General features: G+C 48.9%; 1 protein-coding gene across 1 annotated transcript; it reads right to left on the bottom strand.

Annotated features, from left to right (window-relative positions):
- Positions 1-1,981: 1,981 nt before the first annotated feature.
- TMEM221 (transmembrane protein 221) lies at positions 1,982-7,408 on the bottom strand. Its single transcript, XM_072946976.1, has 3 exons — positions 7,089-7,408; positions 4,944-5,029; positions 1,982-2,451 (listed from the first exon to the last, which is right to left on the bottom strand). Exons 1-3 carry the CDS (start codon positions 7,406-7,408, stop codon positions 1,982-1,984), a joined length of 876 nt encoding a protein of 291 aa, XP_072803077.1.
- Positions 7,409-10,972: the final 3,564 nt, after the last annotated feature.

Genomic DNA, 10,972 nt, shown 5'->3' with positions numbered 1-10,972 from the left:
TTCAGTTCCATTGTTGCGGAAAAATGTGTTACAGCTCGGTGTTATAGCTCAGTGTTACAGCTCAGTTGTGACAGCAACCTGGATCCGGGCGAGAGACCAAGCAGCACTCGGAGAGTTGGAGAACTCAGGTTTATTACGCCGGCAGGCCCAGAAGAGTTAACACGCCAAGCTCTAGACCTCGTCTGTAGGTTTACACAGGCCTTTATAGGCTGCCAGTTTACACTTTGCAACATCATATGCAAATAAAGTATAACAGAAGTTGACCAACCAGGAACAAGCTTTGTAGGAATAGACCAAATAGGAGTGAGAGAAATAACCAATCAGGAGTGAAGGGAACAACCAATCAGAAGTGAGCTCAGGGAACCAATAGAATTTTAGGCGTAAGTAAGCTGTTTCAGAGGCAAAAAGTGAGAAAGAGCCTCTGGGCCAGGGAACCGGACGGTGCCGGCACAAGAGTGGGGGCCCTGCTGTCCCCCCTGGTGCTGGTTTTTTTGTTTTTGTTTTTGTTTTTGTTTTTGTTTTTGTTTTTTTAACATTTTTTATTGATTTATAATCATTTTACAATGTGTCAAATTCCAGTGTAGAGCACAATTTTTCAATTATACATGAACATATATATGTTCATTGTCACATTCCTTTCTCTGTGAGATACCATAAGATCTTGTATATATTTCCCTGTGCTATACAGTATAATCTTGTTTATCTGTTCTACAATTTTGAAATCCCAGTCTATTTCTTCCCATTCCCCACCCCCTTGGCAACCACAAATCTGTATTCTATGTCTATGAATCTATTTCTGTTCTATATTTATGCTTTGTTTGTTTGTTTTGTTGTTGTTGTTTTTGGTTTTTTTAGATTCCACATATGAGCGATCTCATATGGTATTTTTCTTTCTCTTTCTGGCTTACTTCACTTAGAATGACATACTCCAGGAGCATCCATGTTGCTGCAAATGGCATTATGTTGTCGGTTTTTATGGCTGAGTAGTATTCCATTGTATAAATATACCACATCTTCTTCATCCAGTCACCTGTTGATGGACGTTTAAGCTGTTTCCATGTCTTCCCTGCTGGGTTTTTTATGGGGCTTCCTGCCTCACCATGAGTTCCAGAAACTGGCCTTCGGCCCACCTTTTCCTGCCACTAGGCACCCCGAGACAGAAGCACAGGTTGACATGCATTGAGGACCTCCTGTTTACAGGTCCCTGGAATGGCTCACATGGAATCTCACGAGAGCCCTCGGAGGAGGAATGGCTTCTGTTCCCATTTTACAGACCAAGAAACTGAGACACAGAGCAGTGAAGCCTTCAGCCACAGGCCCACAGCCAGGAGTCTGGGTCCAGGCCTCCAGGTGTGTCTGTGGTCCTGGGCTGCTCTGAGCTCGGCACACACAGGTTTCAAACACTCACAGCTGGGAAGGATTCGCAGAGTCTGAGACCGGCACTATTGGCAGCATGGGGGTTACATGACTCAGGTTCGAATCCTGGATCTGATGCTCAGTACTGGCCTTGGGACCCTTGGTGAGTCACTGCCCCTCTCTGGGCCTCGGTTTCCTCATCTGTAAAATGGATGGAGATATTTAGAGAACTGCTGCCTAAGCCTTCCCCTCCCCTCCTGCCTATAACAGAATTTTATTCATTCTGGACAGCTACATTTCCTAGTCTCTCTGTGGTCTCCATGGGCCATATGACTCTATTCTGGCCAGTGAGCTATAGGCAGAGATGTTCCAAGGCCTCCCAGGAAGACTTTCAAAAGCTCCTGAGCCAGCCCTGGCCTCTACTTTTCCCTGAGTGAGGAGATGAAGGCTGGAGCTCTGGAAGCCATTTTGTGCCAAGAGGTAACCTTGAGGACAAAAGTCAGGGATGCTGTGAACTGAGAAAGAAATCAATATGTGCTGCTACTGGACCTATCTCTACTAAGAGTCCTTTTCCTGCTGACTGACAGCAGGAAGGACACCAGGTCTCTATCCCTGATCCTTGGGCTCACACCAGGGTGGAGTCCTTCCCTGAGTTCCCTGGCCTGTGGCTTAGGATGCTGCACATCTCATGTGTGACCTCCTCCCAGTGCCCCTCACTGTCAGACAGTTTCTGATGTGTGCGGGATGCAGGCAGATTGCTCTCCTGGCCTCCCTCCATGGCTGCAGGTGCTGTGGCAGTGACCGTGGGCCTGAGGGAGGTCTCAGACTTTGGGTAGGATGAGTAGGGGGTCCAGTGATGGGTACCCTGCTGGGGCTGAGCTCCTGGGCTGGCCTTGGAGACTTCAGCAGGGCGGACGGGGTCATCTTCAGACTGTGGCAGGGACAGCTCACAGGGGCCACGGCGGGTGGCCCGGGTGGCCCGGAGCAGAGTGTAGGTCAGCACCGCCACCAGGACCAGAGCACCCAAGCCAAGGATGGAGGCAGCGGCTGCACCTATCTCAATCTCGAAAAGCAGCATGGTGTAGATGGACAGTGCTGGGGAAGAAAACAGCTCTCATTCAGTCAACAAATATTTGCCCCCGCCAAGCCCTGGGAGGGCTCCCCCAAATGGAGGGCAGTCAAAGAAAATCGTACATTATGACAGGCACACAGACTAACTCATCTAATCCTCCCCCACCCCACAAACACATCATCATCATGTCTATTTTGCCATAAAATGGTAAATTGTATGTTATGTGTACTTTGCCACAGTGAAAACAACCCAGATCTCAGGCTTTCTGAATCCCTGTGATTGACCTTGAATGAATCACAGTCCCTCTCTGGCCTCAGTTTGCTGATCTGAACAACAAGATGTTTGGTGACCTGACCTTGAGGACCTGTTCTCTGTTGCCCTGTCCAATGTCCATTTAACACCATTCCTTTTTGGTGGGGACTATCCTGTCCATTGTAGGACATTTAGCAGCTTCTACCCACCAGATACCAGTAGCACCCTCCCCCTGCTCTGCCATGATGACAACCAAAATTGTCTCTAGGCATCCCCCATTGGGAAGTGCTGGCCCAGTCCATACGCCTACCACAGTCACTGGTCTAGAAGCACTGACGCCTCTCTGGCATCAGTGATGAGTACGGTACTAGGCTTGGCCAATCAGAGCATTGCTTCCCCTGGTTGTAGTGATTGGTGCACAGCTATCATATGACCCAGGGTCAGCCAATCAGAGTCAGCCGTGGGACTTTTGCTTGAGTTATGGGACCAGGACAATTTTCTTACTGCAGCAGTTTGGCAATTGATAGGAGAGAAATCCAGAGCTGACGGAGGACTTCTTGGCACTTTATGGACTGTTTTTATGCTTTCTCCGGCTCTGCAGTCTTGCTTTTGAAGATGCCACACTGCATCAAGTCTGACATATTAAAGTGAGGCCAAGGAATTTTTTTCTCTAAACATTTTTGAAAAGGTCTTTATAATTTTTATTTTGGCTCTGGCTAGCAACAAATGGATGATTGGCTCGATGTGCTTGGGAATTCTTGCTGAGTGAGGTCACCTCACCTCAGAAAGCATCTAAATGGGAGCTAAACAAATTCTTGTTTTAACACTTAATGAGGTTGACATAGCTACCTTTTTATCCCCCTTTGTGAGTTTTCTTGTATTTTAGAATGAGGATAAAAATATTCTCCAAGTCTCCAGCATTTTTGTCGGCCCATGAAAAGGCTTGAGGTCATAGGTATTATGCTGAAAGCAGTTACAGATACAGGCATCTTTTTCAGATAGGAAAGGTGAAGATATGAAGAGGTGAAGTAAGAGGCACTTCTGATGACCTCATTTGAATGCCTGGATCCAGCCACAGCTGAGGCCAATAACTCCTGATCTTTTCAGATACTTGAGTCACTCCATCCACTCTCCTTTCTAAAAAACCGGTACCTGGAGCATGTTATTAAGTCAAATGACAAAGGTTATGCGGAGTTCCCTGCCCTGTAATATACAAATTCTCCCAAGGAAACCTCAGCTCATATCTCATAAGTAAATATTTTAAATATACCTTCTAAAGTTCTATTTCTCTATGGTGGTGCTAAGGAAAAACACAGTAATAGCAAATCGTTTGTTTTTCAGTTAGCTGAGTATTTGTTCTTCCAGTACAACAGGTTGTTTATAGGGCTGCCAAAGATGTCTGTATGGTGCAGCGCTGGGTCTGCAGGTCCAGCAACACATTTTTCAAGATTAGAACGAAATATAAGGTGTTAGACGTTTCTTTAAAGAAACTTGATTGGGAGGGGAGGGTACAGCTCAGTGGCAGAGCACACACTTAGCATGCACGAGGTCCTGGGTTCAATCCCCAGTACCTGCATTAAAAAAATGAAATTATAAATAAATAAAACAAATAAACCTAATTACCTCCCCTTCCCCACCCAAAAAAGAAACTTGATGATTTGATTCCTTCACCAGCATGCATGGGTGAGAAAACACTGATGTAAGAAAAGTTAAGTTGGGGAAGGGAAGATGATGTGGTGTGTCTTTCTGGTACCCAGGTTATTCGTTTTCACTCTGATTCAGGTTTTGGGGTTTAAAATTGCATTTCTGGTTTATAAAGCATTTTTTCCTTAAGCCGTCCTTGAGCTGGAGGTTCTGATATTTGTGACCAAAACAGTTTTTGCTAAGGCCAACCTGAGAAACACTCTCTGCAGAAACCACCAAGGATTTGGAAATTTTCGTTCAAATCAAATGTAAAACACCAATGAGTTAGGAGTGTTCTGAAGACAACCACCATTTATGGGACCCCCCCAGTAGGACCATATGCCGTCCATGGGCTTTTATGGGGATTAATTCAGAATCCTCTCAGCAATCCTATAAGGAACGGGCACTAGTGAGGACACGGAGGCACAGAGGGAATTTGCCCAAGGCATCAGAGTGAGAAAGTGTCAGAGCCAAGAGTGACACAGACAGGCTAGCTCAGGAGCTGACCCCCGTTATGGGGCCATTATCCCTGACCACCCCAACCCAGGGCCCTACACCACGTTCTGTCCCCAGCACGCACCTGCTAAGTACACGGATACCCCACAACAGAAGAGGCCAAGGGCCACGTGTCTGAGGAGGCGGCAGTCGTAGAGAAACCAGTCAGACCTGAGAGGGAGGGAGGCAGGAAAAAAATGGGCTCAGGTGGTCAAGCTGGTGGAAGAGGATTGGGGAAGAGAGAGAGGGAGAGTGGCCCAGCTTTGGGGAACTGTAGGTCTATGTGATGACCCAACCATCCATCCATCCACCCACCCCCCAGCTCATTCATCCTTCCAGGTAAACATCCACCACCACTTACCATCCATCCATATCAATGATTCAGCCATACAGCCATGCTTTATTAATCCATCTACCCATTTATTTAAACAGCCACTATCATCCATTCATCCATTTGTCATTCACCACCTATCCATCCATTGACCCATTCATTCCCACTCACCCATCCATCCATCACCAATCTTCCAGTCACCATCCATTGAGCCAGCCAATCATCCATCTGTCCATCCAGCCATCACTCACCACCCATTCCATTCCCCTCCTCCATTACCCATCCATATACATCAATCCATTCAAACATCCAATATGCACAAAGCAGCTATTATGTATGACACTTGCTAGACACCTGACCATAAGCTTATTTGAGGGTGAGGAAATTGTGGTTAACTTGTTATCAGTGATGATAGACACAGAAATTCCCAAGAGCTGACACGGATTGAGGACTTAGTTTTGAGCCTAGCAACGGGTATACTCTCTCTCCCTGCTCCAGTTCTGTGAGATCAGGAAACGGAGGCTCTGAAAGCTTCCATCATCACTCACCTCCTACCAGTACAATGGAAATGGCTTTCTCCCTGGTCTCCCTGCCAGCTCCCCTCCTAGCCCCTTTTCTGCACAGTGGCCAGAGTGGGTAATTCCAAACTTAAGGCAGATCATGTACTCCCTCGCTCACAACTCTTTGAGGTGGAGTAAAACACAAAGTCTTCACCACAGCACAGGAGGCCTTATATAGTTCAGTACCTTTCACTTCCCTGACCCCATCTCCCTGATCTCCCCCTCCACCCACACCAATCACCTCTATCTCCCTCTACCTCCCCAAGCTGATTCCTGCTCCAGGGCTTTTGCACATGCTGTTCCCTCTGCTTGGATCACACACAGTCCCACAGATCTTCTGCCTCCTTTCGTCCTTCAAGTCTCAGCTCAGGCCTCCCCTGATGGTCCCATCTCTCCCTCTGCCCTGTCCTCCTCCACCCCATCACCCCATTTTCCAGCATTCATCACCATTTGACATTATTGATCTGTTTTGTTTCTTTATTATCTGTGACCCCATGAAGGTGGGTCCAGGTCCACCTGGTTCCTGCTGTGTCCCCAGCATTCAGTTCTGGGCTCAGCCCCCTGCAGGTGCCCAACACATATTTGTCAACTGACAGAACACATGCATTTCAGCACCCCTTGAACTATCAGATGGGTGATGCACAATTTGGATGGGATCCAATGGTGGAAGTTCCCATCCGCTCAAATCCGTGGAACCCTGGACCAGGATCCCTGCTCCCCTTCCTCAGCATCCTGGAGGGAAACACTCGCATATGGGACAGCCAAGTCCTTGGTTCAAGGAAAGTTCCTCACTTCAAATTCACCGCTCCCCCTTCCAGTGGCCATGTCCCTGCACTCAGGTGACTAACAAGGGCCCCCAAAACTCTGGCTCTACCAGATTCAAGTTCAAATCCAGCCCACCCCCTTCCAATCTTGGCAACCTAGAGAGAGCAGCCTCCCCTGTCCAAGACGCAGTTTAAAAGGGGGATAATAACAGCACCAGCAGCCCAGGGGGCTTCACTGAGCGAATCCACATGAAGTGGGAGGTTCCATAAATGACAAAGGCCATCAACACTGGGGCTAGCTGACCCCAGGACCTCTCTGAGCCTCAGTTTTCACATCTGTGAAAGGGGGTCACAGCCGTAGTTGTACCTGCTGTAAAATTTCAACAAATATAGGATAGAGGGAGAGATGGATGGAGAAAAGGAGAAAGAGGGGGAGGGAGGGAAGAAAGGAGGAAGGGAAAGTGACTGGAGGAAGTGAGGGAGGAAACTCTCCCCCAACCGGAGGCCCAGAGAGGGGCAGCGGCTCGCCCGGGCTCGACCAGCCCCGATCCTGGCCAAGGGGCCCGTCCTCCTACCTGCTGGGACCAGGTCCCGGCGCCATCTCAGCACCCAGGTGGCCGCAGAGCGCAGCAAGCAACAGGCAGGTGAGACCCAGCACCAGCGCGAGAGCGGCGAGGACGGCGGCCAGCGGCAGCAGCGCCAAGACCGCGTTCTCCGGCAGCCCCGGACCGGGGGCCAGCTCCCGGCCTAGCAGGTCGGATCGCAGTCCCCGAAGGTCCGAGCGGCCTGCCTGCAGCTGGAACAGCAGCTGCGCGCCCAGCGCCGCCAGCACCGCCGCGGGGATGCACAACAGAATCATCGCGGCCAGCACCCGGCCCCCATACGACCTGGCCATGGAGCGGTCCTGCGGGCCTGAGGGATAGTCGAGGAGTCAAAGAGATTTTAGGGGGCAGGAGAGTTGGGAGACGTCTGAAGGCCCCCGGGGATCCCCAAGGGGGCGGGGCTGCAGGGGGTGTCTGAAAGTTGAGGGGACTCAGAGGACTCGAGGTGTTTGTTTGTCGTGGTGTGAACACCAAAACTCCGGGACAACTTGAGACAGAAATCTTCTCTCTCTGGTGACTCTGCGGGCGCCCCTACAGGGCCTCCAGGTTCTGGAGGGGCGGGGCCAGCAAGGGGCGGGGCAAATTAGGGGCAGAAACGGACCCACGTGGGAGAAGGGCTGGGTGGCTGTATCCAGGGAGACTCACAGGTCCCTAAACGCATTAAAGTGACCCTCTTTCCCCTCCCGCTGTCCTAAACGCCTATCTTATTTATTTATTTTTTTAAGAAAAGAAACTTGAGTGGGGAAGATATAGCTCAGTGGTAGAGTGCCTGCTTAGCATGCATGCGGTCCTGGGTTCAATTCTCAGTACCTCCATTAACAATAAGTACATAAATCTAATTACCTACCCCCTCTTAAAAAAAATAAAGAAAGTTGAACGAATATTTAAATAATTCATTTTGATACTTGGTCTCTGCCCACGGACTTGACAACTGCCTGTGATATCCCCTCCTCTCACCTTCCTTCAAGGCTTTGCATAAATGTCGCCTCCTCCGCGAGGCCCTCCTGGATCCCCTCCCCATTCCGCACACCCGTCCTTCGCTGTTAGGCTTTGTTCTTCCCACGGCACATTTTTGGGAGGGTTATTATTTATTTATTTTTAAGTTTTAAAAATTGAGGTGAAATTTACACAACATAAAAGTAACCATTTTAAAGTGAACAGTTCAGTGGCATTTAGTACATATGTAATGTTGTGAAACCATCACCTCTGTCTAGTTCTGGAATTTCCATCATCCCCAGGCAAGATCCCATTTCCATTAGCAGTCACTCCCCATTCTCTTCCCCCAGCCCCTGGCAACCGCTGATCAACTTTCTGTGCCTATGGATTTATCTCTTCTGGACATTTCACATATAGGAAAGCAGATAATATGTGGCTTTTGGTGCTTGGACTTTTTCACTCAGCATGATGTTTTCAAGGTTCATGCAAGTTATCAGTGCTTCATTCCTCTTTATGGCTGAACAGCATTCCGTTGTGTGCATGGACCAAATTTTGTTTATCCATTTGTCTGTTGATGGGCCTTTTGATTGTTTCCACCTTTGGCAGATTGTGACTAGCGCTGCTGTGCACATACACAGACAGTTTGCTTGAGTCGCTGTTTTCATTTCTTTTGGGTCTATACCTAGGAGTAGGATGGCTGAGTCATATGGTAACTCTGTATTTGATTTATTGAGGAACTGCGGGTTTTCCACAGCGGCTGCACAATTTTAAATTCCCATCAGTAGCATAGCGCACCAGGGCTTTAATTGCTTTAATTTCATCATTTCTTTGACAACCTTGTTATTTTCTGTTTTTCAAAAATTATTATGATAGCTGTCCTACAGGGTGTGAAGTGGTATTTCATTGCAGTTTTGATTTACATTTCCATCATAATCACTGATGTTGGTTGTCTTCTCATACACTTGTTGGCCATTTGTGTATCTTCTTTGGAGAGATGTCTGTTCACAATCTTGCTTTATTTTCCAGTGGGTTGTTTGTCTTCTTGCTTTCCTGAAGAATTTGTATCTCCGCACGCAGTGTGTGTGGTTTCCTGCTGTCTGCGACCCCCTTCAGGGTCGGTGGGGAGTGTGGGGATGCTGCTCCCGGACCCCAAAACATCACCTGCTGTGTCCGCTTCCTGTCTGAGACTGCACCCAGCACACAGGAGGCCCTCAATAAATGCCTGCTGCACACATGAGTGAATGACTCGCCTTGTACTCCCGCTCTGGAATTCTTGCAATATAGAAAATATCAAATCTGAAAATGATTCCGAAGATAACACATTCCTGCTAGATCTAAAATATAAGAGTCAATGAGGTTGACATGACCTCTTGCAAGCAGAGTCCTGTCGTAATGCATTCAGGTCTGAAAGCACAGTCATTACCTAGGCTTTGCAGATAAGGAAACTAAAGCTCAGAAAGGGTCAGTGACTCCCTAGATCACATAGCAAGCATAGGCAGCCCAGCTCCCACCCACTGCTTTATATTACTTCACAGAAATGTTATAGATCCCACTGGTTTTGAACTTCTGGGTCACTTTTCCGACTTTGGAGTCATTTTATTTTCAGGTTTCAAAATTTTGGAGGTCTTCTGGGAAACGTTTGTGGGCCCTGAGCCCTCATCCCAGTATCTGCTGGGCAAAATGACCCTGGGGAAGAGTATGGAGTGACCCTTCAGCCCCAGGTGGCTTCCTCCTTTGCTGTGTGGCTTTGGGCAAGTCCCTTAACTTCTCTGGGCTTCCCCATCTATAACAGGAATCAGTTCATTTACTCGTCTATTCACTAGGCATTGACCCAACACACCCAGGCTTTTCCATCATCACCAAAGTTAAAGTGAATTTTCTGTTTTACAGGTAAGAAAAAGTCTCAACTTGGAATTACCTCAATTTCCTCACCTGGAGATTGGGGATTAGGGGTAAACATGATATGAGGCACTTGTCCAATTCTTTCGCTTCTAGAGCCTCCCAAACCCCCGAGATGCGTCGCCCTTTTAGCACCCTTTGCGGGAGCTGGAGGAATGGATTGTATCTTATTTGCATGTTTGGCCCCTCCCCAAGGACACGCCTCTCCATCCTGCCGCCAGGCGGCGCCAGAGCCAAAGCGAAGAGGTTCGTGAGCAGAGCCAGCTCCAGCTCTGGCTCCAAGGCTGGACTGCTAGGTAGGATATTGCCTTGCCATTTTCCAGAGGAAAGGAAGGAGACTTAGTAAGGGGGTCGGGGGCCGTCCTAGAGTCACACAGCCGGGATATGGCTACAGACCGGAGTTTTTGATTTATGTATTCAGCTGTCTCTCCCAAGAATCCCTGGGGTTCACCAGGGACAGGGAGACTCTTACCCTCGCTGGAGGTCCGGAACCCAGCGCACAGGCACCAAATATTGAAATTCATCCCGTGTAAATCGGCTGAGAGTTCTCAGCACGATCATTCGCTTTTAGTTTGCATTTTCCCATTTTGGAACAATTAACCGCCCCACCTTCCCCAGTTTTAGGAATACTTCTAGATACCCTTGAAAAGCTCTCCCTGCTTCACCACCCTGACCCAGAAGGCTCAGATACGCCGCTGGAGAACCAGTACCGCCCTGGGCCCGCCGGATCCTGGGGTGGGGGGTCTCACAAAGAAACCTCGGCCAACGACCCCGCCCTAGGTTCCATCCTCCATCTGCGGAAGGATCAGAACAGACTCCCCCAGGTCCTGCCATGCTTCTCCCAACCCCTATCTTATTACAGCCCCTGCTTCAGCCCCATCCGGGGTGGGGGGGACTCAGAGGACCCTCCCTACTACCCACCTCTGAGCCTCAGAACAGCCGGGGTCCGTCCCGGCCCCGCCCTAGAGCTTCTGCTGGGGTTTTCTTCGCGGAAACCCCAGTCTAGTCTACCCCTCCAGGGG

The sequence above is a fragment of the Vicugna pacos genome, chromosome 22, assembly GCF_048564905.1.
Source record: "Vicugna pacos chromosome 22, VicPac4, whole genome shotgun sequence".
Lineage (NCBI taxonomy): Eukaryota > Metazoa > Chordata > Mammalia > Artiodactyla > Camelidae > Vicugna > Vicugna pacos.
This window is presented reverse-complemented; position numbering and strand designations above follow the sequence as displayed.

Coding starts and splice junctions, on each gene's coding strand:
- TMEM221 (XM_072946976.1), bottom strand. CDS start 7,408: ATGGCCAGGTCGTATGGGGGCCGGGTGCTGGCCGCGATGATTCTGTTG. Junction 5,030..7,088: donor CCGGGACCTGGTCCCAGCAG/GTAGGAGGACGG, acceptor CCTCCCTCTCAG/GTCTGACTGGTTTCTCTACG. Junction 2,452..4,943: donor GGTATCCGTGTACTTAGCAG/GTGCGTGCTGGG, acceptor TTTCTTCCCCAG/CACTGTCCATCTACACCATG.